The 24,930-nt window shown below is 42.2% G+C and overlaps 1 protein-coding gene across 1 annotated transcript in view; it reads left to right on the top strand.

Annotated features, from left to right (window-relative positions):
• The window catches only part of HS6ST3 (heparan sulfate 6-O-sulfotransferase 3), a 274,554-nt gene extending 268,849 nt beyond the window's left edge, over positions 1-5,705 (top strand). The window contains exon 3 of the mRNA XM_030951793.1: positions 4,919-5,705. Coding sequence (XP_030807653.1) covers positions 4,919-5,624 — 706 coding nt within the window. The 3' untranslated portion in view covers positions 5,625-5,705. The remainder of the gene's footprint in view (positions 1-4,918) is intronic.
• The last annotated feature ends 19,225 nt before the right edge of the window (positions 5,706-24,930 follow it).

Genomic DNA, 24,930 nt, shown 5'->3' with positions numbered 1-24,930 from the left:
AATGCTGATCCTTCTTAAGCCTTCATCTTGCCACAAGCTCCATTGGTAGCAGAAGTGTGCTGACAGGATGGCTTTTGGTGGGTATTTTAGACCTTTCCTCAGGAGCACACTCACTTCCACAATTAAAGCTTCTATCTTCTTATCTCCACTTGGGACATAAACTTGACCAGGGCTTTTATTTTCCTTTCTACCAGGAAGAAGCAGAATGTGGATAGTTTTATGATGCATCTGGATTTTTTCAGTCACTTGGGTTTTTCTTTCTTCTGTCTGCTAGTGTTTTCCAAAATATTCTCTGGTGACTCTTCCTCTCCACCTCAAACACTCTTCTGTCTCTGCATCCACTGCCATGAGCACACTGTTCTCCTTTTATGAAGATGCCATTCATCCTTCTTCCCCAGGAGGCCCTACAGGATGTTTCTGTTCTCAGTGTGCAGTGATCCTTCACGTATTTAGTAAATCTCCCTCAGCTGGGACATCTGCTCCATGGTGATAGAGGAAGCAAAATGCTCTGGTTTGGGATCACCTCTGCTTATAGCAGACTGCTCCTCTGAAATTAATTTATAAACTGGAGCAATACTATTGAAGGATTAATGTAAGATTAGAGTATTTATATTAAAATACCTTATAATGTGGAAGAAATACATGTTCTTTGATTATAAGTAGAAGCTCATTTTATCTGTTCTTTTAATTAAAGGTTTTCTTTGCCTAATGCTAATGAAGAGATTGGATTTCATGCAAGTAGGACTAGAGCCTTAGGAATTACCAAGTACTTCATAATTCCAGTGTAAACAATAGTGTGCAGCCCACACTTCACACTGGTGCTTGCTTGAGCTCTTGCATGGATCATCAGGCCCTTGGCGTGACCATCACTTGCCCAAAGAATCAACTATCCCATAGTGACAACTTCAATAATCCATTCGTTTCAGTACATCATGCTCAAAAGGAGATTGCTTAATCTGGGGAAGCTGCATAAAGTTTCCTTTCAGGAAGAACTGACACTGCAACTAGTGGGCTGGTGTTTGAAATGAAATCTAGACTGGTCTTACATGTGTATGTGTTTGTAGAGACAGTCAAAAGATACACTGGCAAACACACACATGCATTTTCTGTCATTTTTCTGTCATTGACAAATGCAGATTATGGCCAGATTGCAGTGTAAATTTTTACACACACACACATGCACATGCTGATACAGATATTGGTTACATAATTATATTATATAGATATAACTTGTATGGGTTTTAATTAATTTGGAGTATTTTCTAAAAATGTCTTCTCCCTGACATACCAGCATATTCTTCTTGGCTAGCCTTTAAGCACTGAGGGTATCTGTGGTAGTAGTTTCAGCAATCGATGATGAGAGTCTATAAAAATGAATCCAAGAAGTCTGTGATGAGTTTGCTTTGACAAACAGGGTAACAGGAGTCATTACATAATTCTTTGCTCAGTATTTCCCACAGTGGGTAGCCATTGAGTTCAACACAGCCATAAGTGTGAGCATGGATGATGCAAGAGGATCATTTACACCAACAAGAAGAAGTGGTCATCTGTATTCAGAGTAGCTCAGGCATATTCAGTGTTTAGCTAACTTTATGCTATTTCACTGAACAGTGAAGAAAGGCCATATCCTGTTTTGTATTTTTAACCTGCTTCTTGTCTTTATTATGAGCTGACTCCTTGGCTATTCCCAGTGTGATTGAATGCTTGTGTATGAGGCACTGAGGGCTCCAAAATGCTTCTATAATTATTCCATTAATGTCAACATTTGAAAACAATTTGAAAACAATTTCCTAAGATAATTCTATAATTTATATAATTTTCCAACTGAAACAAATGTGCAGGGCCTTAGTGTGTTTACTTGTATCATTATTCTGGAGACACACTTTTCCCTGAAAGAAAACTTTGTGCGCAAGTTCAGTGTAGCATTCCCCCAGTCCGGGGGCAGCATGTAGCAGTGTCATCTGGCCAGTGTCCAGGTGGAAGAAATCTTAAGGTCTTCCAAGCTCAGATTGATTAAAAGGGTGACAGAGGGTCAAAGCCAGAAGGTTAATCAGAGGATTGTAAACAGTGAATGCAGTGTAAGTTATCAGCTCCTCAGAAACTAAATGTGTGTCAAGCTGCTGTTAAAGTTTGTATGCCCGATGAAGAAGCCATTCAATGGATAATACAAGAAGGCAACTCTCTGGAAGCTGCAGAATCCAGCAGCAGATTTATCTGGGCAGTGAAAGAGCTGCAGAAGTTAGGTACTCACAAGGAGGAGCAGCAGCAGGCTTGGTATGCAGAAGGGAAGGTGCAGATGTTAACCAAAGATGTACTGCTCTCATTTCCATGCATTTGCTTTGTACTCCTGTTTATTGCACATCAAACACATTTACATATCCAGGGATGAAAGGGAAATGATTGATGCAAAGGAGGTATTTTTGTTAATTGTTGTTGCTCTGAGTCATACCTGACTGGGACTGCTGGAGATGGGTGAGGAAGAACAGAACTATTATTAGAGGTATAAATAACTGTCAAGAACAAGTTTAAAATCTGTCTGTTACCGCTTGTTAACATCCAAAGTTTTCTGAAGAGAGGAGGGGCAGCAATACAAGGACTAAGCCAATGTCCCATCTTTGTTGATGTAGATGTTTGCAACTGCCTCTGAGTCTTTGTCTATTTTTTTCCATCTTTGTTCCCTTGGAGTTTCAGCCGGTTTTGGTCACAACCCTATCAGTGCCTGCTGGATGTTGCAACAGCAGCTCAGAGCTGATGGGTGTTTGAAAGTTGGGCTGTTTTATCTGCACAGCACTTGTGAAATGCATCCCCTTTTTTCCCTGTAAAATGGAAAGTAGTTCTTAATGTGCTCTCGTACATGCAGTGTGGACCCAAGATGAGATAAGCATCCAATCTGAGAAGAGAAAGCTGTGCCTCAAGTGCCCACTGCTTTTTCATAGTGGAACAATCCTGCAGAGTACACAGGAGGATTTCTGGTACTTCCTGCTCTGCAGGAGAAGAGAGATTTTAGAAATACCTGTCTATGAAGGGTTGTGGGATTCTTGGGTTCCCTGTTGATGTGGGTGGTGTAAAGAACTGAAGGGGACCAAAACAGCTGATGTGCAATATGGCTATGTGTAAGAAGCAGTCAGAAGACCCAAGCTCCAAATGATTCTGGAAATATCATCCTTCAAAGCATCATCTGATGCTGATAGAAATCTTGGCTTCCAGTGCGATTGATAGTGAAAATACATCCATGACATTCCCTAGTTTAAATCCTTCCACCTGTAAAGCTTCTCCTGTGAAATAAGTATTGAAACAGCTGTTTCCATTAGAGAGTAGCTCAGGAAATTACCCTGCAGCAGAACATAGTCCATAGTTTGGTCTCATAACCTTATTCTGGAAAGTATATTATAGGTCTTGTAGATGGAAAATCCAGAATGAATACAAATGAAGTATTCAGACCTGTTGCCCTTTGCTTTGCCTGCACTGGGAAATATATCTGCATATTTAGCAGTATGCAGGGAAATAAATATTTTTATGGTTAACCTAAGGTTCATGGAATTGGTGAATCTTTAGTGGCGGGAAGTGGGTGATACCTGAGAAAGTAAAGTAATTGTCTTGGAGGGTGTTAAAATTTTTGAGATTTTTTTTTTATTTTCCTGGATTTAGTTCTTGTATGAGATGACGTTGCCAATGCGTTGGTTTGTTTACAGGTATCTTGTCTTCAGCAAGCTTGCTTCCTGCTTACTTCCTTCATCCTTCTCTGCTCTGCTTCCTCTCTTCATCCTTCTCCAGGCTGAATAAAAAGTACTGAGATCAGACTTTTCTTAAGAAATCTTAGGGTTCATGATTTATTAATGTGTAGTTTGCAGTATGATGAGTCATGCAAACTCACGAGCCTATTTTTATACCAGATCATGTGTTAATTTTAGTCATGAATCTTCTTCTGGTTATTCTAGCTGAGAGAAATCATAAGTATTTCAGTTTTGCTTTGTGTTTATGACATCACCTTATAACTCAGATGAGTTATTATTGAGTAAAACATCCCTCAGTTAAAAAAACCTTAATCTACGAAAGTTTCCTTGATACATATTTAATTGCAGTGCCTTTCAGATTGCCATAAATAAGACATACAAACTGAATTTAATAGCAAAAAAGATGAACTGACAATGTGAGATCTGTAGTTATTTTCTCTATTTCAGATCAATATATCTTGGTGTCTCTTTTGTATTCTTGACAGGTGAGATTGAATAATAACAATCCTTACACCAACAAAAGCTTTTGTACTACAGGATTATAACTAATTTCAATCAAGCACTTGTCTAAAATTAAGTTGTATTAATGGATTTTTGGTCTCTTATTATCTTCACTCCAACCCACTTAATGATAGGGTTTTTCTTAAGTAGGTGGCTCATGCCATTCTTCCACATGGTGTTATTTTTAGCACTTACACCGTCCACATGAAATTGCTTAAGATTTTCTTAGGTTGTGTCTGAGTGCTGTAGGGATTATCAACCCCTGCATCTTGTGAGACGTGCATGTCTCAGACCAGAAGAGAAGGGGCAGGATTATTACAATCACTTTTCACACAGTTTCTGATATTGCTGATGGTTAATAGTTCAATGTGGAGGGGAGCACACTTCAGTTAATTGGTTTCTATGTAAAGTAACTATCACTGAACACCTGATAGGTCAAAGTAATTCTGTTTCTCTGATAACTGCTTATTTCCTTTCATATCTCTCTCTCTTTCCCAATTTACCTTGTATTTTATTCACAATATTTATGAAGATTTTGCTGTCTCAGAAAGAGTCACCTGTAGTGCCTACATTGCACTGGAAAAAGTGAAGGATGTGGTGCCAGCGTTGGGTAATAGTTTTATTGGAGAATAAATAGGAAAATCTACTGAAATCCTAAAACCGTGTTTAATTATATGTTTCAGGAATTTCTATTACATCACCATGCTGAGGGATCCAGTGTCACGGTACTTGAGTGAATGGAAACACGTCCAGAGGGGTGCGACGTGGAAAACTTCCCTTCATATGTGCGATGGAAGAAGCCCAACACCAGACGAGCTGCCCACCTGTTACGAGGGAGACGACTGGTCTGGAGTCAGCTTACAGGAATTCATGGATTGCAGCTACAACCTGGCTAGCAACCGCCAGGTGCGCATGCTGGCCGACCTCAGCCTGGTGGGGTGCTACAACCTGACTTTCATGAATGAGAGTGAGAGAAACATGATTCTTCTCCAAAGCGCCAAGAACAATCTGAAAAACATGGCCTTCTTCGGGCTGACGGAATTTCAGAGGAAAACACAGTATCTCTTTGAGAGGACATTCAACCTAAAATTCATTTCCCCCTTCACCCAGTTCAACGTCACGCGGGCCTCGAACGTGGACATCGGCGAGGACGTGCGGCGGCGGATAGAGGAGCTGAATTTCTTGGACGTCCAGCTGTATGAATACGCAAAGGACCTGTTCCTGCAGCGCTTCCAGTACTCCAAGCAAGAGGAGCACCAGAAGAACCGGCTAAAGAGGCGAGAGGAGCGGCGACTGCTGCGGGAGCAGAGAGCTCACCAGTGGCCACGGGAAGAGGCAGCAGAAGTAGCTGTTACTGAAGATTATAATAGTCAGGTTGCAAGGTGGTGATGCTCCCCCATCTTGCCTAACCAATGAGAGGATCAGAGTGTTTGTGCAATGTGGCTACCTGGGAATTAGCCAAGGGAGACCTACTGCTTTGGTAAATGAGACATCATCTGACAACTCCCCCTTCTTGTCTCAGTTTTTCTTGGTTTCTGCCAGTGAGAATGTATTTTTTTCTCAATAGGTACTAGTTAGTATTATTAAATGGCAGTAGAATAAGATTCCTGCCATAAAAGACTTCCTTCAAAGGCCTAAGCTATGAGGATGGGTTGAAGAGAGAGAGAGATTCTTTGCATTAACAGATGTACCCTGTACAATCTGAGCTACTAAAACTTGTGCAGACATGAATGATAAATTGGGGAAAAATAGCTGGCTTGTTTTTTTTTGTGACGTGAGAACTGGTTTAGTTCGTACTGTTCATTACAACTGTAGTGCATAACTTTCTAGTGAATGAAATGGATAAGATGCACACATTGCCCTTCAAACTTCTACATGCTGTGTTTTGATTAAGAGAAGAATATGATAAGGTGATTAAAAAAGATAAAGGAAGGATTGGATTGGGTCACTTCTAGCTCTGTTCCAAAGGCCAGCAGTGAGAGATCGATTATAGATGAGGTGGTAGAGGGGTTGGCTTATTTCTCTGCAGGTGCTGAGAGTACTGAGCCCAGCCAGGTAGGAACCATCTTTCTAAGTGTGTGTGGCAAAGGCAAGAAATGAGAAATGAGGCCCACGTGGCAGCTGAGCACACATCACAGAGATTATCTGGCTGGGGGCAATGAAATCTGCCTTCACATTCACAAAAGGGGTCAAGCAAACTCCAGGGAAGAGGAAAGAGAGAGAAGGAAAAGCTTAAATATTAGTGCGACATTTTCCAGATTTGCTGTAAAAGCCTGGAGATACATTGTCTGTGAAAGAAGGCAGGTTTATTATATTATCTGTTAAAATACATTGATGCTGAGTGCATCCAGCTTAAATTGACTTTCTCTCTAACTACAGTAGTGGCTAGAAAAAAAATCAGCTTTCATTTTTATAGGATACAAAATGGATATGTGGAAAGTCTTGATATTTATTACACTATATGAGGATTCTTTGTAAATTTATTGTTTTCATGATGAGAGATCTGTATCTGTTTTTCTTCCTTGTCTAGAAAATTATTCAATGGGTTCTTCTTCCATGTGTTCCATTCTTGTGGCTAAACTGCATCTGTTTATTCCAAGATTTTATGTTGTTCCATTTGTAATAGTGAAATTTCAAAAAGAGGGTCCTGTGCACCATAGATCTTCTGAGAGTTTTTTTCCTTCTTCTTCTGGCATAAATGTAAAGCATTAGGAGGAAATTTCTCTAAGTGCCTCAACATGGCTGCTAAATCAAGATGCTGAAAGTATATTATTGCATGCATGAATGGCTTTTACTTTATAGATTTGCTGATTAGAACTACTGGAGTACCTGATGTGGATGCACATTTCTTGCTTGTTTTCAAAATTCAAGGTTTCTATCCAGTTGGTTGAAAAAATAACATGTTACAGAAAAAAGAGGCTCAATTTGAAAATTTGTCCCTTCATTTCCAAGTTGGATTTTTTTTGTGCATGCTGTATCTTCTCTTCTTCTGACAATGCTATTGCTACTTATCTATGCAGAATATCAAAAATAGAGTCTAATGGTCCTGTTGAAAGTTAATGCATACAATAATACATTGAACATGAAATATCATAATAGCATTAAGAAGTGAAGGGGGCTACCAGGATGATGCCTCATTATCAATGTAGTTCAATTAACAGTCTGCTGCTTTACATCTGATTGTCAATGTGTTACTTTGGGGTGAGTAGTAGTGGCGTTTGGTCCCTAATACCTCTTCCACTCATGGCTCATGTACATCTTCTCCCACCTCTGCATTCAGAAGGAAAAAGGAAGATTGTTGTTCTCCTGTCTGAGCATGGGATGACTGCCTTAGGGAAGAGTGAGGAGTTCCCTGGGTTCCTGGATGGTGCTGCTTGGATCCCCATTGCCTGGAAGAGGTGATCCGACACCTCGGTCACGTACGGACACCAACCTTCCAAGACTTAAATTGAAATCTTTACAGTTGAGGCCTGAAGCTCACTCTGGGTGTCCTGGCTGCAGGACAGTGGGGCCATGAAGAGCTAAGGCTCACTGGCACTATTGCACCTGTAGCACAGTGCAGGTAATTCACAGTGATCTGACAGCTGCTGGCACCAGGGCTTTAGGCTGGGCTGGCCCTGGCCCTGTGGAGGGAAGGAGCTTTCTGGTTGGTGACACAGGGGTAATGGGAGCTGTTGCGTCTCGCCATTCCTATGCCCATTGCCACATCTTGCTGGAGGCCAAAACAGCATGAGAAGGGAAGGAAGGATGCTTTTGGCACCTGATGCTCAGTCTGCAGGATTTGCTGGTGCACTTCTTGTTCCCATGAGCACAGGTAGCTCAGGCTGCTGGGGAGACCGTGAAGGGCAGGGGAGAAGCCAGCCATGTGGAAGGAAAGATGCAAGGCCAAATTCACATTAAGGAGCAAGGTGAGCAAGGAAGTAAGATAAATTCCAACTCATCTTTTGTTCTGTAGGGCATCCTTTTCTCTTCCTCCTAAATGCAAAAACAGTTGTCCCTTCCTCACATACCTCTTTGCTCAGCAGGCCACCTCTCCATGCTGCTCATAGCAATTGGGACCCCATTTTTCATTTAGAAAATGCAGTGTTTTTCTTTTCAAGGGAGAGGAGACAGTGCTCAGAAATACTTCCCTGGAGCCTCACCAGTGACTGTAAGTATCAGTTTCAGCTGTCTAAGCACACCAACTGTTCTCCAGACTGTTCCTTCTGCCTGATACAAAACAAAGCCTAATGAGGAAAATCGAAGACGTTTTCTAGGTGGTTTATATTAGCTTGAATAGTTTGGCAACATCTTAATGTGATGCCTAACCTTTTTCATCTGTCATTTCCCAGGAGTCAAGATTAGGGTCCTGAAGAGCTGTTAATGTGCTGTGGCATCTGTATTAATGGGATTTGCCTTAATGCTTGGGGTTTAGTTAAAACTGAAGTTGGTTTGTTGGATTTTTTTTTCCCCTCTGGAGCCTGTGTAACAGCCCTGGTTGTGGAGGAGTAGGTTCGTTGCTTTTGTTGTTTTGATTTTTTTATTTTGGGAGGGGTGGCAGTCAGCGGCTAAGACCTTGCCCAGAGCCCTGGGCCTGAAGGACCTGGTGCCTCCTTCCCTACCTCCAGCTGCAGATCCAGCAGACTCCCTGCACCAACAGTCCTGTTTTTCTTAGCAGAGTTTACCTACACATGACAAATAAAGCAGTTTGGAAACACCTTCAGGCTGACTTCTAAGATGCAGGCCTGCAGCTTTTTTCCTCTTGGGCACAGTGCCTGAAATAATGTAATGCAAAAGCAAAATAAAGGTCCTGCTTCATATCTCTGTTATTCCAGGTTTTCATTGCTCTGACAGCATGAACTTCACCATAATTACACTGGTCCGTATAAGATCAGGGAGCAGCATGTTTCTTTCTAAAGCTTTGTGAGCAACAATGCTATAGGATTTCTGTCCATCTTCCTGGCATTCTTTCATTGCTTAAACAAGGCAATTTGGCTTCTGCTGCTGTGGTGCTGAAACAAATCTCATTCTTCTGTAATGGAGATGTACTTGCTAATCTCTCCCATCGCATTCCCAGCACTGCCTTTTCCAGTTATAATTCACTGTAGGCTTGGAGTGGACAAAGAAACATGCTGTGTCATTAGAATTTGGTCCTGATAATTTGATGTCTAGTCCAAGCACTCACCGTATGGCCTTATGGCCTTATTAAGGAATGAAAATTTGTCCACTCTTTTCCACTCACCAGTGCTGACAGTAAAAACCTTTTTCACCATCAAGAGAAAAAAACCCCACTGTTTCTGATGTTGGGTATTTTTCCACTGCTGTTGTGTTAATAGTGAGGCTCTCAAAGCCTTGTTAGGGATTCTACCCAATATACAGCAGTTACTTGCTCTTCACTAACAACAGAAATGTGGGAAAAAAAGTGATAGAAGTCATATCCAGAGCCACACTTCATAACTGTATCATACCCATTCAGCCAAAGGCAGGTCACATCACCTTTGTGTCTGGAGATGTTTCAGATTTGACATCCGTGACTAAATCAGGAGGTTTCTTAAGTTGGTCTTCTTGTCAGAACATGCTTCCTTCTGCCCTAGTAGGATCTTGTATCAGTTATGGACACAGCTGTTTTAAAACATATCTCACTTTTTCTTCCCTGTGTTGCTGTTTCCCTGATACACATGGAATTTTTTTTTTGGTCTGGGATAAGGATTATCTTGTTTCCAGACTGGTGGGGAATACTATGTACAAGATGAACAATCACAATAAAGTCATTCAGCTGGAGTTGATGGCTGTATCCTCTGTATGTGCATGGGGAAAAAAAAGCAGGCTTGAAAAAGGTACCAAATTCTCACTGTAACACTTCTTTCAGTTTGGTTGCTGTAATACTTTCTTTGTCTACATTTTGTGGATGGAAATGGGTTCCATGCCTGCAATGTCCTTGGCTTTCCTCTTGGCTGTATCACTTGCTCTGTGATTTCAAATAAATGTTGGAAGAGAAGAAAAAAAAAAGAATTCCCATCAGTTGCCATATTTAAGATGAAAGAATAAATGAATAGGTTGTAAATTACTTTATTCTTTAGGAATTTTCCTTCTGTTTATGTGCAATAATGTTTGTGAATTCTGCTACTGAGAGATTGTATTGTGAGTAATCATATATACTTCCATTCCTATTTAAAAGATAGTTTGTAGATCTAGGGATTTTCATTGACATAAAGCACAATTTAATGAATTATTTAATGTGTTTAACCATTGTGATGTCAAAAGCAATTGTTTTCATATATTTATTTGTTGGTGATTTTCTGTAAAAATGCTGCTCATTAAGAGATCTGTTAAAAATGAAGTTTTGTTGAATATTGTTGGGTCCATGAATTACTTATGAGAACAAATAAACATTGATTGTGTTTTTGAAACACTAAAGATTCTATCTTATCTACATAGCCATAAAAATGACTGAAAATGTTTCATGTCATAATAAAAATCTACTGTGTGTTTTTAACAAAATGTACATGGAGAAAAATCACATTGCTATAACTTAATATTTAATTATATTAGGGCCCAATACCAAATCTTTTGCCTCCAATTGGACTTCCTTTCTGCTCCAGTGGCACTGAGGAGCAGTCCAAGCTGTCAGGATAATCTCCTGAGCTCTGTGGGGAGTAATGAGAAGCTGAAGTCTGTTGCTGCACCGTCAGCCTTGTACTGCTGGTTTGCTCTTGAAGTCTACCTAGATGAAAGCTGTGGGGAAGCCCTCTATGGTAGGGAGTGTTTTGACTCTCCAGAGTTTGTTGATAGTGATGAAAAGAGTGTTGATGAGTTAGGATCATGGGAAAGGCCAACAATATCTTGGTGGGGGTCTGTTACAAACCAGCCAACCAGGTTGAAGAGGCAGATAAAATATTCCATAAGCAGCTGGGGTAAGACTCACAATTGTTAGCATTTGCTCTTATGAGGGACTTGAACTTACCAGGGGTCTTCTGGAAGTACAATACAGTGGAGAGGAAGCAGGTTCCTGGAGTGTGTGGAAGAGAATTTCCTGATATGTCTGGTGGGCAGCCTGAGCAGGGCCTCACTGGAGCTGTTTGTGGACAGAGAAGGACTGGTGGGTGATGTGATGGCTGGAGACTGTCTTGGGCACAATGATCACGAAGTGATAGAGTTTCCAATTCTTGAAGAATAAGATTGAGTCAACAGAACTGTTACCTTGGGTCTAGAGGGCAGACTTTGGGCTGTTTTGGAGCCTGGTGACAGAGTCCCTTGGGAAACAGTCCTGAAAGGCATAGGAGTCCAGGAATGCTGGACATTCTCCAAGAAGGAGGTTCTAAAGGCATAGGAGCAGACTGTCCCCATGTAATGAAAGATGACCCAGCCGGGAAGAACCTCAACCTATCTGAACACAGAGCTTTGACTGGAATTCAGGGTGAAGTAGAGACCTTTAGGAAAAAAAGGCAGGTGATTCAGGAGGACTACAAGGATATTGAGAGGTTACACAGGGAGAAAATTAGAAGGGTGAGAGCCTAGCTAGGACCTAATCAGGCTGCTGCCATAAAATACAATAAAAATGTTTCTCTAAATACAACGTCAGTAAAAGAAGGGCTAAGGAGAATCTCCATTCTTTCTTGGATGTGGGTGAGAACAGTGATAAAGGATGAGGAAAAGGCTGAGGTACTTAAGATCAGTTGTTCTCAGGATACCCAGCCCCCTGAGCTGGGAGACAGGGACCAGGAACAGACGGTTGCCCCATAATCCAAGGGTAAATAGTCCATAATCCAAGGGTAATAGGGTAAGATGTTGTTGACCTTTCCCATGGTTCTTAGCTGCTACACTCTCAGATACGCAAAGGTCTGTGGGGCTGGGTGGGACCCACCTGAATGTACTGGGGGAGCTGGCAGAAGGACTTGCTGGGCCACTTTCCATCATTTATCTGCAGTGCTGATTAACCAGGGAGGTCCTAGTTGACTGGAGGTTGACAACTGTGACATCCATGTATAAGGAGGGCTGGAAGAGGCATCTACAGGAGGCCTGTCAGCTTGACCTCAGTGCCAGGGAAGGTCAAAGAGCAGATCAGCTCCAGTGCTTTTTTACAGCATGTACAAGACCAAGGCATGAGGCCCAGCCAGCACAGGTTTGTGAAAGGCAGGTCCTGTCTGACCAACCTGATCTCCTTTTATGAAAACGTGACCCACACAGTGGACGAGGGAAAGACTATGAATTAATAATAGGAAAAAATAACGTACAATTATACACATGCCTTGCAGCAGGATTGTGTTGGATGATGTTTTGCAGCCCTTTTCTGTGTCACCAATGAAATCCCTACTGCAAATATCTATTTTCCTGCCACTTGTATCACTTTCAGGTTGGAAAGGGTTGGATGGCTTTGTAATCTCCAGATTTCTCTAAATTGTGGTGGTGGTGGTGGTATCTCACTGCTTGCTTGGTTCTTGATGTGAAACTAACTTAGTTCCTGGGAGACAGATGTCAGCCTCCATAAACTCACACTATTGTTTGAAACCAGACTCCCAGAAGCTGCTGGCTGAGTGGGCCCAAAGGCTGGATCATGACATGGAAGGCAAGATGGCTTGGGGAGTTCATGCTACTGGGGAGCAATACAGGCTGCTAAACAGAATAATCCAGTGCTGTTTATGGTGCCCTGAGGTTGCCCATCTGACCTTCAGCTGCTGCTCCAAAAGGATACAGATCTCAAAATAGAAGATTTGTTCTATATGTAAACCCTGTGCAGATGTCTCAGATACTTGCAGATGTCCAACCAATGGTGTCTCTCCTTGAGAGTTATGGTTAGGAGCCTAAACTTCTCTTGCAGTGTTTGTAGCATTTGGGGGTGTCACTTGAGACAAGTGGTCTGCAGACTGAAAGTCTATCATCTTCACCAGTTCTGAGCACAAAATCACGTTTGCTGCAGGGTAGTGTGAGGGATGGAGGAGGAAAATGAAGATTGCTGTGTTTCTGGGTCCTGCACTTTAGTGAAAGCAGTTATAAAGCAGCAGCAGCAAGATGATAAGTGAAATAAATATCTGTATTGATGATAGATACTACTATATAGCCAAAGGAACAATTGATTTTGCCACCAGGAGACATAACTTTTTGCCACATTCATGGTTACATTTCAAGAAATACATCAGAATATTGTGCTGTTATGTGTAGTTTATGTCACAGTTAAAAGCAAGAGTGAGACTCAGCATTGCTGGCCAGTATTACATATGACTGGAGAAAGGCTGGGATTTTTAAGATTTCATTTACATTTATTTCTATTTTACCTCTAGACACTACCCAAGTTTTGACACCTTTCAACATTTCCTAAGAAATTTGTGAGTATGCTGCTCACATTCTGAATAAAATTCAGAGCATGAGCAAGGAAGATTAGATAATATGGAGGTAAGTCAATGACCTATAAATCTCACCATCCTGTAAGAGCCCAGAGTGATGTAAATGTGTAGCAGTGAGAGGATATAAGGGCTGCCCTTCTCAGACATGGAAGCTACTGCAGGAATTTTTCCACTGGGTAAGCAGCTCACCATTTCACTGTGACACACATTGAATGAGACTCCTTTCATATAAGTAGAGGTCAGCTGGCAGCCAATGTCCTCAGGTAACCCCTGGGGACCTCCCTGTGGGTGATGGGGGCAAATGCACTTTCATCAGCCATGAGCATCTGGCCTGCTTTGGACATTTAGGATGGTTAAAAGAGTCTCATCCCAGAACTGCATCTTTTCCCTCTCTGTTCATAGAGGGGGAAACAATCCCCAAATATGCTTTTGAGAAGGTAGAACCTCAACTGTGCCAGAGAATGATGGAGTAGCATTTCACTTTCGAAAAGACTGTGCTTGAAATGGAGTTAAGGCTTCCAAGTGGATAGGTCTAGAAACATTTGAAGGTGCAACAAAGATCAGAAGGGGAGGTTTAAGGACTGAGAGAAGATCTGGGGACCATCTGTATAAAGTTGATGACAAAAGTCACTGTAGTGAGTGAGGTAGCAAAGAAATAGGAAATAAGGGGAGGAGGGCGATGGGGCAGCTTGTGAGCATCAAATACTGCAAAGAGCAAGCAAGGATGTGAAGATCTTCAGAAAAATCTGCTTAGCTGTGCCTTCCTCTGGATCTGCTCCAGCAGGTCCACATCCTTCTTATGTTGAGGACCCCAGAACTGGATGCAGCTCTCCAGCTGGGATCTTGTTAGAGTGGAGTAGAGAGGCAGAATCACATCCCTTGACCTGCTGGCTGCCCTGCTTTGATGCAGACCAGAATATAAATGGCTTTGTGGGGACATTGCTGGCTCATGTTGAGCTTCTCATCCATCAGCCACCCCTAAGTCCTTCGCTTCAGGGCTTGTTCTCATCCATTCTCTGCACAGCCTGTATTTGTGCTTGGGATTGCCCCAATTCAGGTGCAGAACCTTACACCTGGCCTTGTAGAACTTCAGCAAAATGAACACTACCAATACAGCATGAATGTTTGGGAAAACTTTAATGCTGCACAGCCCAGGTATGGTCCCAGGGATCAGTGGGGTTCTTGTGTGTGTGTGGTGCACGTGTGTGTGTGTACTTGTGTCTGCATCCCATGTGTGCAAACACCTGATGTCTGTCAAAATGCCACTGTTGGCCACTTACTGGGATTGATACCTACAGGCTGGGCACACATGCTTTGGATTTGAAGACAGAGAGAGCCCAGATATGCATCTGCTCTTGTTTTGGGGGGTTATTTTATGTAAGGCCTTCTTTGACTTCTGATGTGCTTACACAAGCACTTAGTTTCTGGGTCTATCCATGACCTGGAAGATGCCCCTTGCCTGCTCCAAGCCTGCTGCTCTCCATGCAAAGGAGACATGAACAGATTGATTGTATGGGAGCTAGGGCCACCCTACTACCCCCCAATAGTGAGTCATATGATGACCAAGACTTCAGGTTGTGGATTCCTCATTGACCATCTAAATTGCACAACCCAGAGTTTACTCAGCTTTGTGTTTATGAGAATTAAGTGGCAAATAAATGAATTGCAGTTTATGTAAGGTTTAGATAAACAATCACAGGATGTTTCATCTTCTATTTGGATCAACTGGGCAGCTAGCTCAGCAGAACATGAGCTGAATTTAAACTTCTAGGTCTGAGATAGGCTTGTCTTTGCCAGATTTTGTTCCAAAGATGCATCTTTATTTATGAACTCCAACCAGGATTTATCAGTCAACATTGTTTATGCTACAGCTAAATCTATTTAAATAAATAATAAAATAGAATAACTGTCTGAAGGAATTAATATGTAAGAAATATGTATTTCTGATACTCCTGGGCAAAATATGCTCTCTTGTTGACTCATAATTGTCCCAGACTTGGAAATACAGTCACTAGTAGAGGCTGATTCATTTCCTGAAACACCTACTTAAACCTAGATATACTAGTCTGTCTTATTTCTGTATACTACAAAGGAAGATAAATTAAGAAATCTAAAGCAGATTAATTGTATCTGTAGGCTCTAATTTATCTGCTATGATACCATGATCACTGGATGAACTGAAGCTTACAGTGACTTCCGTAACTGAGAAATCTGCGTGGCTCATCTACCTCTGCCAATATCATCCCATGACCAAAACAACAAAGATTTGCTTTAAAAACAGTTTCTGGAAGAGTTCAGCTATGTCCGAGGAGACCCACACCCTCTCTCTAATAGAGGCCTGAGCGGCTTCTTGCAAATATATGTATATATATGCAGGAAAGCATGTCTGTCTAAATACATATATATATATGTGTTGTATTTATATAGATGACAATCTGTCTCCTAGCTGCCAATCATTTTTAGGTCAAGGACTTCTTGACCCAATTTAGCATCTTGGAATTTAAAGGGTTTTTCATGGACTTTTTTTCTTCTTTGAATTTACTCAGTTGCTCCTTGGGTTTAAATATTAACTTCTAGAACTGTTTAGCTTAATTATGGTGAAAGTTTCATGAATACAAGAGGAGACTACTGCTTTTTGATTGCTTCAAGTTGGACACCTTCTAGGTTCATTGAAGCACGCCTAGATGTTAAATTTGGAGAGATGCTGAGCAACAAGTCCCTGCTCATCTTCATGCAGCTCCTGATTTTGTGATTCTCTATATTTTGTATCTCTCTCCTCTGTCCATAGCAGGTGCAAGAACATAAGACTGTTCAGTAAGTCTCCATGTCTTTGATTTTGCTGGTTGAGCTTGCCTGCTGCATTTCTCAATCTGCTACATCTTTCTTTGGAGATGGAGTGACCACAGCTGCCCACAGTACTCAGTACACCAAGGACTTATATGAGGTGAATACGAGTGGTGTTTTATGTGTCGTTTACTTTTATTTTCGTAATATTTCCTAGAATTCAGTTTCAGATTTTTCTGAGTAGTTCTGAGCAAAAATCTGACATGTCCATAAAATTATATATTCCAATGGCAAGATCTCATTCCCAAGTATCAGTAGTCAACTCAGAACTCAGCACAGTGTATGGGAAGTCAAAATTGGCTTTTTTTCCCCCCAGGTGCCTCACTTTAAATTTATCTACGCTGAATTTCATTTGTCATTTTATTGCCGTCACTCTATGTCATCAGGGTCTTCAGCTATTCACACTCAGCCCTTGTCTTTAGTACCCTGAATAATTTAGCAGCTATTCTCCAGCACAAATTAGCATCCCTAGAGCTCGTTCTGCAACCTGCCTAGGCAGCGGGGGAGCAGAACTCGAGGCAAGCTGATATAACATCCCAGTAGCAAATATAAAGGCTTCATTTGCCTTCCCAACCATTCTGATGAAAGTGCTGGGATGTGTGCTGCCATTCTGCTGCTCTCACCATGGAGCTGAAAAATCAGGTTTTATTAGTGTTGAAATTGCTTTTCACACAGGTCGCCATTAACAGGAAGGTATTGCTTTTGCATTCGTTCTTTTAGCAGAAAGTCCTGTTTGAAAGGGTGTCTAATCCTCTTTCTCATCTGTATTTCCACATTCTATAAAAACTTTTGAAATTGTATCTCTGCTTCCCTCCTTCACACGCAAATTTTTAGCAAATGGAAATTTCTGTCTTTCCAGTGCATACGCAACTCCCATCTTGTCTTGGTCTCCCTGCTGTAAGGCTATAAACAAAGGCATATTGAGTGAGCTGGCAGTGAAATTACAGAGAGATGAAAAGGTCAGAATCTTAAATCATAGATCAGATAAGACAAAGAATTTCAGATATCTCACAGCAAATAAAGTACAGACAAAGTGATGAACAGTGTATAACACAGCATGAAACCTTACATAGAAAAATGTGAAGTACTATAAACTTTCTTCTCTGATTTCATTTGCTCCAACTGCCTTTAGAAATTATAGCAAAAATGCAGCAATAACCACATTATTATTTGCACACAGTAGGAAGCAAAGCCGAGCTACATGCAGAGACTGTCAATAAGGGGGGAGGCATTTTTACTACTGCAAAAATCTCATTAATTTTGTTTTCGTTTGGAAGCTCAAAAATCAAACTTACCATCCTAACAGGGGCTAGAAAGGTGTAATTATAATGGTTTAATGCTTATATTTCAATAGGATGCAAGAATTCAGGCTTGGTTAGTTTTCTGGTATCAGCAGTAGGATACATAAGGGAGAAGGTACCCACTGTAGAAGCCATAAAAAAGGGGATCAGCCATGATACCTTGCTACAGCCTGGTCTGGGTCTGTGGTGTGTTTTCTTTAGGAGCATGCAGCTGACCCAGGGTTGGTGCTCAAGGATACCAAAGCCATTACTAAGTAAATAACTCCAGCTCCTCATTTGTTGGGAGCAAGCCTTCATCCTGAGCAGAACATGGTTTCATAAACTGACAGATTAGGAGGAGGAAAACAGCAGAGGAAAGAGAGGTGGATGCCTTTCTCCTTGCAGTCAGTTATTGGAGAGTAGCAGGAAATGGAGGTGAGCAGGACAAGGCTGGAGAAAGGAGCTGTTGCAGCAGGACTTAAACTTTTTGGGTAAATCATCCCTCTTGCTCTACCCTTTCCACGGCAGAGGCAGCAGCCACCTGGTTCCCCTCTGCTGGCAGGGCAGTCATGGGATCCAGTTGGTTTACAACAGAGGTGAGCTGGAGAAGAGTTAGATTAATCGATTTTGGCGGCATTGTGCAGCATCTATTTTTCAGCTTTTTTCCTGTAAAGCTCAGGGACAGGAACTTTAATGTTTCTTCTTAAAATATAAGACTTAACTTCTTATTTATGAGCTGTTTCTGAAACTGAAAATGTCTTGTAGCCTTACTTCAATATCCTGCTGTTTGGCCTAACCTATAAATAATACAGCAGTGTGAGGAGGTGCCTTCCCATGCCCAGGCTGTAAGGATGTGGTGAATATGGATACACTCTCTCCTAAAGCAGGCATTTTTCTTGTAAAATCTGCCTGCCCATCAGCATGGCGTGTCTCTGGAGCTGGGTTGGAGGGTCAAGGGGGTCCTTCTGCACAGTGGGAATTTTGAATTGTGCTTGCTTCATGCATCTAGTGCAGAACTTTGGCTCCTACTAAACCTCCAGGTAAGGAACCTCAAGCTGATTATGGCTTAAGGTCTGCAACAATATATCTGACTTTCCTTTCAGTGGGCAGTAAATTCAAGTCTGTCAATCAGCTGTAAGGAAGACAACCTTGCCTGAAACCCAGGGACCCAGGGAACCTTTTTACCCCTCTATGGGGAGGAGACTGTGAGGAGTCAGATGAGGAATACACCATGAAAATAAAAGTCATATATGCCTGTGTATTGTTGCAGGGCATCCCCCAACTGGGGAATAACGTGCAATGGCTCCAGTGATTTCAGAAGGCTGAACAATTGCTTTATTAAGCTATACCATATTATATAACATCCTAATACTATACTATACTATACTCTATACTAAACTATACTATATTAGACTAAAGACAAACCTGTGACCCTTTCATACAGTCACGACACAGCTTCGACCTAATTGGTCAATCAATCCAAACAACCAGTGGCCAACCAACAAATCCCTTTTTGTAAACAATCTCTGTAACACATTCCACATGTGCCAAACAACAGATGCAGCAAGTAGAGATAAGAATTGTTTTTCTTCTTCTCTGAGCTTTCACACTGCCTTCCCCAGGAAAAATCCTGTGCCTGCTGCTCTCTGTGAAGAGGGCTGTGGGCACACCTGTGCACCATCCATCAAGGGAATACTTCGGAGGTTTTTTGGAGTATACCCCAAAGTATCACTGAAAACTGAGAATGAAAGTAAAACCCAGTTAAAGCAAAGCCTCCTAACATCTGACAACATCTGTCCCCATGCAACTTCATTATTGGAAAGAAAATTGCATCTCAGGGACATTTTTCCATGTTCTTGCCTGCACACTAAGAACTTTTGGGCCATGTATCATTCACAAGCACGTAATTACCATAGACCCTCCCTGCAAGCCACCCACTTTCTGCTTTTACTTTACATTTCATCAAAGGGAAGCAAGCCCAGCAGAGGGAACAAAAGGGGTCTGGACCTACTTTTGGCAAGGAAGTTACAGTGACATAAGGCAGGGAGGAGGGAAGCCAAGAGGAGTTTGCATTACCAGGTCAAATGCACAGGTGGCAGGCAGAATCAGTCTTCATAAAGGAAGCATTTGCAGTAAACAAAAGCTAACTGTACTCAGAACCTTAAATCACATGGAGGAAAAAAGCCAGGTAGGCAGCAGGAATGGCTGGAGGCCTGGTGACATCAATTATTGGCTTCCTAACTCCACTGGTAAAATGTTTTCTGAGAGGTCTGTAGAGCCAGTGATGCAGTCTCGAAGTACAGTAATCAAAGCAAAGTAATCTCAGGGACCAGGCATGATATTTTCTAAGCTGTAATTAACCAGTAAGCTGTCTGTTCATTCTCTCTTTTCAGTGCCCTCCCTTTTCTGGCAAGCATTGTTAAAATTCCCAAAATCTGTGTTTAAATACTTAAAACAGCAAGGACCCCCACTGCTGTAAGAAATAATGTAATTGGAGTGCATGGTCATGTAGCTTTCAACTTTGTATCTTAGATATTAGTAAAATGGCTGAATCTCTGATTAAAAAAATGAAATCCAAGGGACCAAAGCTGCTCTCTGTTGATGCAGAGAGCTTCCCATGGAGCAATTACTGTTTAAACTCTATGGTAACTGTCATGCCAGGAGGCCAGAAGAAAACCTTTAGTCCCTGAGGAATTTATCAAGGACTTTGAACAGACATCTCTTTTTTCCCTGCTCATCACAGATATGAGATAAATCCCAAAGAATCATGTGCATTAACTCCATCATTGCTACAGTTATATGGGAATCAGGAATGTTTGCATTAATTCCTCCCTCAGACTTGGTCTCTGTGATACCAAACTTTAACTTGTGAGAGTTTTAACAGTTCCTCTGAACAAGGACTTGTCAGCTATTGCTTTAAATCTGCACCATTAGTGGGAAGACCATTAGTAAATTATACACCCCAACGTGTCATGTGTTTCTGGGAGTTACAGGAATCCCATATGGTGCTTTCAAGGATGGCCAACAAACAGAGAAACAAAATCCCAGACCATTCCATGTTAGGGTTAATGACAGCAAAAGGCCCAAGGTGTCCATCCTGACACACTGCTTTGGCCAGTCCCCATCCTTCCCTGCACTGATTTACCACGTCTGTTTCTGGCTAAAACCCAGCACTAATTCTGCCCCCATGTAAGCCTTGGCACTGCATACAGTTGCTCACATATCTCAGATGAAACAGGATCAGGTCATTGAGGTCTATTTAAATTATTCTTGAACCCCTCTAGCAGGGAAGAGGCCAGGTTTGCTCTGCCCTGCCTGCCTCTGACCCACAGTCTCCCACACACCAGAGCCAGCAGCCATGTACCCTTTGTGTAGATGGCAAACATGGGCAGACCTGAAGAAGGGGCTCAAGCTGACCCCCACTCCCTCTGTGGATGCTCAAGTGGCTGACATGAGGGAGCAGGGGAGAGGGAACACTGTGGCTGTCTTTTCAAGCAGCCTCTTGCAGTGAGACCACAGCAAGCACAAGCCCTGCTGGTCTCCAAGGGTGCGGCTGTATGGACTGTGTCACAATGGCTCTCAAGTGCTGATGAAATCTAAGTTTGCTGAAGATAACTGGTGAATAGACACTTGCTAAAAAGAAAAAGCAGGCAATAAAGGGTTAATAGTTTCTGTTCAAGCAAGCTTGGCTCTTTGGTTATTCCCCTTGTTTGAATTCAGAGTATGGAGATATATTACCTTTCAGTGTCTGAGTTTGATTAGATAGATACCTGAGCTCTGTCTTTTCCCTAGGATATATCACTAAAATGCTATATCCTTTTTAATTCATTCTACACATGACACCTTTTCTTCTTGCTCACCCGGCAAGATATTTTCTCAAGCTCTCACAGTGACTATTTACCTGCTGGAACATTTGCATTGATGCTTCAGTGTGGGCAGCTGCTCTTGGCAGCTGTCCTTTTGAACCTGTTGAGCCACACTTTGAACTTTCTCACATTGAAAAGGTCAGACCATTACAGTAACTGACAATTTTTAATTTGATAATTTCTGTGGATACTGAAAGGTACTCAGAGAACAAATAAATTAGTGTGAGACTGACTGCTTTAACCAAACTGCAGTTGTCATTTGGGGGAAGAAGTAAATTAATTCCAATAAAGAAAGATAAATCCTTGATGCCCTTCTGACAACACTGAGATCTCAGTGAGGAGGCAAAGAAGTTTAGCTTATTAATTAAGTCTTTGGCAAACTCCCAGAGTTTATCTTTTCTGTTTGGGTAATGCTAATGTTTTGCTGTTGTATAGAAAGAGGGGCCATCAACAGCCCCTTTGCCATGCAGCGGGCTGGGGGGAGTGGGACATTGCATGTGGTGGGGGACTTCAGGTGGGTTGTCACTATTCAGGAACAACTACAGCAGTTTGGGTGCCTCATGGCCACAATATCTTCTGCCAGAGGCAAACTAACATGGCACAGAACAAGACATTTGGATGTCATCATGGCCACTGCCACAAGGTAATGGGAAAACAAAACACGTTCTCTTGCAGACCGGCTCTAAGTTTGGGTTGGTGGGATCAGTGCCAGCTGTGAGCAGCCATACACAGGGGAGGAGGCTCACTGAGCTTGGCTTCCCTAAGACCTCTGGGCTTCTTACTGACACCAGGCTTAAGAGAAACAATCGTGGTTTTCCCTTTGCCCGCCACTGAGGTGGATACAAGCCTCCCAGGGGCAACAAGCCCTGTCCCTGGTGGATTGTCTGAGACAAGTGGAACAAGGTAAAACCTTCAGCTGAAATAAACTTTATATTCTTTCTTTAGAAAGATGCCACAGGAGAGTCTTCTACCTTTTTTTTTCCCCTTAACAAATCTCATTTTTAAAGGAGATGAAAATCATTATTTCAGTTGTAGGATTTTTAATGATGTGGTTGTGTGACTGAGAGATGAGTCACTTTGTGCCCTTGTAGAATTTATACCCTAAACACAAAGGAGTAGACCTTGTGGAAAGGCCAATGGCCAAGGTAGCATTGTCAAATACAGAATATTTCCCTAACTACCAGCCACGGACACAACAGGTTCAGCAATATTCTCAAGGAAATGCCTAAAGTTGACACTAAGCTCCTAAGTGACACTTAGAGTGCTGAGTTAGGGGTTGAAGGGGGACATAGAGCGCTTCAGTGGAACTCATAACATTGATCCCTGAAAGAGCTGGTCTGAAACCCTATTTCATGAGTGGACAATGCTCAGAGCCTCTACCTCCCCTCTGCCTTGGCATCCAGCACCAGTGGGGCATCTCAGCCACACCAGGGTGCTTCACTCCCCGTGCTCTTGTGCCAGTCTTGTGCAAGTGTGCACGAGTGGACCTCTCTATGCATACATGGTGGAAGTGAGATTAAAATACATAAATGTAGCCTGTAAATACTTGTGGTCCAAGGAGGTTTGAGCCTACTGACCTTTCTTCCTAAGAGCCTGGCATGCCTGTCGGTTCAGCTGAGGGCAGAGTTGAGCTGAGGGTGGACGAGAAGGATGAATGGCAGGTAAGCAGCCTCCTCTGCTCCAATTTCAGCTGGGCTGGGAGAATGTGAAGGAGATCATAGCCTCTTATATGCACATCTCAACAAAGAAGAAGTTGAGTACCTGTGTTTCGAAGGGAGAGTAGTTGGCTGAGGTCCCTGGGTTTGTTTGGATTGCCCCTCTTCAATTCATCACCATGTGGAGGGGTTTTTTGGGTTTGACTTCATGTTCTTTTTGCCACAGAGATCTTGCATTTAATCTTGGTTTGATTAAAGTTAAATCAATTATCTAGCACCCAGAGACTCAAGCTGCTGTTTCAAGGTCAGTGTTTGGTATGCAGCTCTTTTTCTGGTGCCTTAAGCACTAGACCTGCAGGTGGATCAGTTTAACATGAGACAGACCTCAAAAACAGGGATGAGCACATCAGCTTTTTCTCCATGGGAATCATCTTGACTATGAAGAGGCTTGATTCCCCCTCCTCTACCACATATTAAAGTCTGAATCGTTTTGTCTTGTGTTCGCACACTTTACCTTAGGTGAAGATTTTGTGTGGAGCTATCTGTTGCAATCCCCATCTCTGGGTCCCTGTAGAGACACAAAAAACGTGCTTGAGACCACAGCTCTGTAACCCACTGCTGGCTGAGCCTAAACCACCCACAGAATAAAGACACAAATCTGTCATTGGTACTGAGAAAGGTCCAGAGCTGGTCTTGGCCAGGCAGCTCTAGTGCAATGGAACTGTGTATCCTGTTTGGAGAGGTCCATCATCTAATGATTCTGCTGAGTGGGTGCTTGGGAGGAAGACTTTGTGGGGACAAGGCTGTGGGATTTGGAGGAGTTTGTGGTAAGTAGAAAAGGTTGTGGGGACAAGGACAGGATGGTAAAGCAAGATATGGTAAGGATCTGGGGGTTTTTTAATCTACATTTCTCACTCCAGTTTCTGATTTGTTGAAGTGGAAGCCACGTAAAGTTTAGGACCTCCAAAACATATTCTTGAGTTAATACAGAAGCTGTTATTTAGCATAAAATAGCCCCTATCAGAACTTCTACAGTAATACAGAGTATTTAATTCTTTCTTTCACTTAAACTGGAAATGAGACCTTGTGTCCTGTTCTCCAACTGTCTTGGTATAGCACACTGGTTTTAAGTTCTATCCTGTAAATCAGCAATCAAATTCATGCCATCTGCTAAGCAAGCAATGAATATCAAGAATGTTTCTAGAAGAACTATAGCAAGTTGAATTCTTTAGATACTGTAATTAGTAGGACCTGCCTTAAGGAATAGGAAACATGGTGTTTTTAGGGACCAGAAGTCTGAAGAAGGAAAAGCCTGAAGGAAAACTGTGCAGGGCATAGCAACAGAAGAGCAAGTTAAAACATAGGCTGTCCTGCTGTTCATGTCTTTAGGTGGTCAATGTGTTGGTCAACACAAACACACAGAAGCTGTGCTGTTGTTGCATATACATCACCCAGGGGCTGAAAAGGCCTTCCCTAGTGCCAGCACCCTGTGTGTGGTCATGCCTGGCCTGGCTGTTCAATTCATTAGCCCACTGCTGAAATGATGGTAAGTAGACATGGTTGCATATTCTATTCATGATTGCTGACAAGCTGAGGGAGAGCTCCCTTCCCAACTTATTTGAGCTTCAGACTGGGGCCTGAGCGCTTGATGGACAGTTCCTCTGAGGAAAGCAAGCATTGTGTCCAAGGCTGAAATGTCATTACTGCAGGACCTGAGATGGTCACAGAAG

Source organism: Camarhynchus parvulus, chromosome 1 (assembly GCF_901933205.1).
Source record: "Camarhynchus parvulus chromosome 1, STF_HiC, whole genome shotgun sequence".
NCBI lineage: Eukaryota > Metazoa > Chordata > Aves > Passeriformes > Thraupidae > Camarhynchus > Camarhynchus parvulus.
Note: the sequence above shows the minus strand (reverse complement) of the source record. Positions and strands in the feature narration are given on the sequence as shown.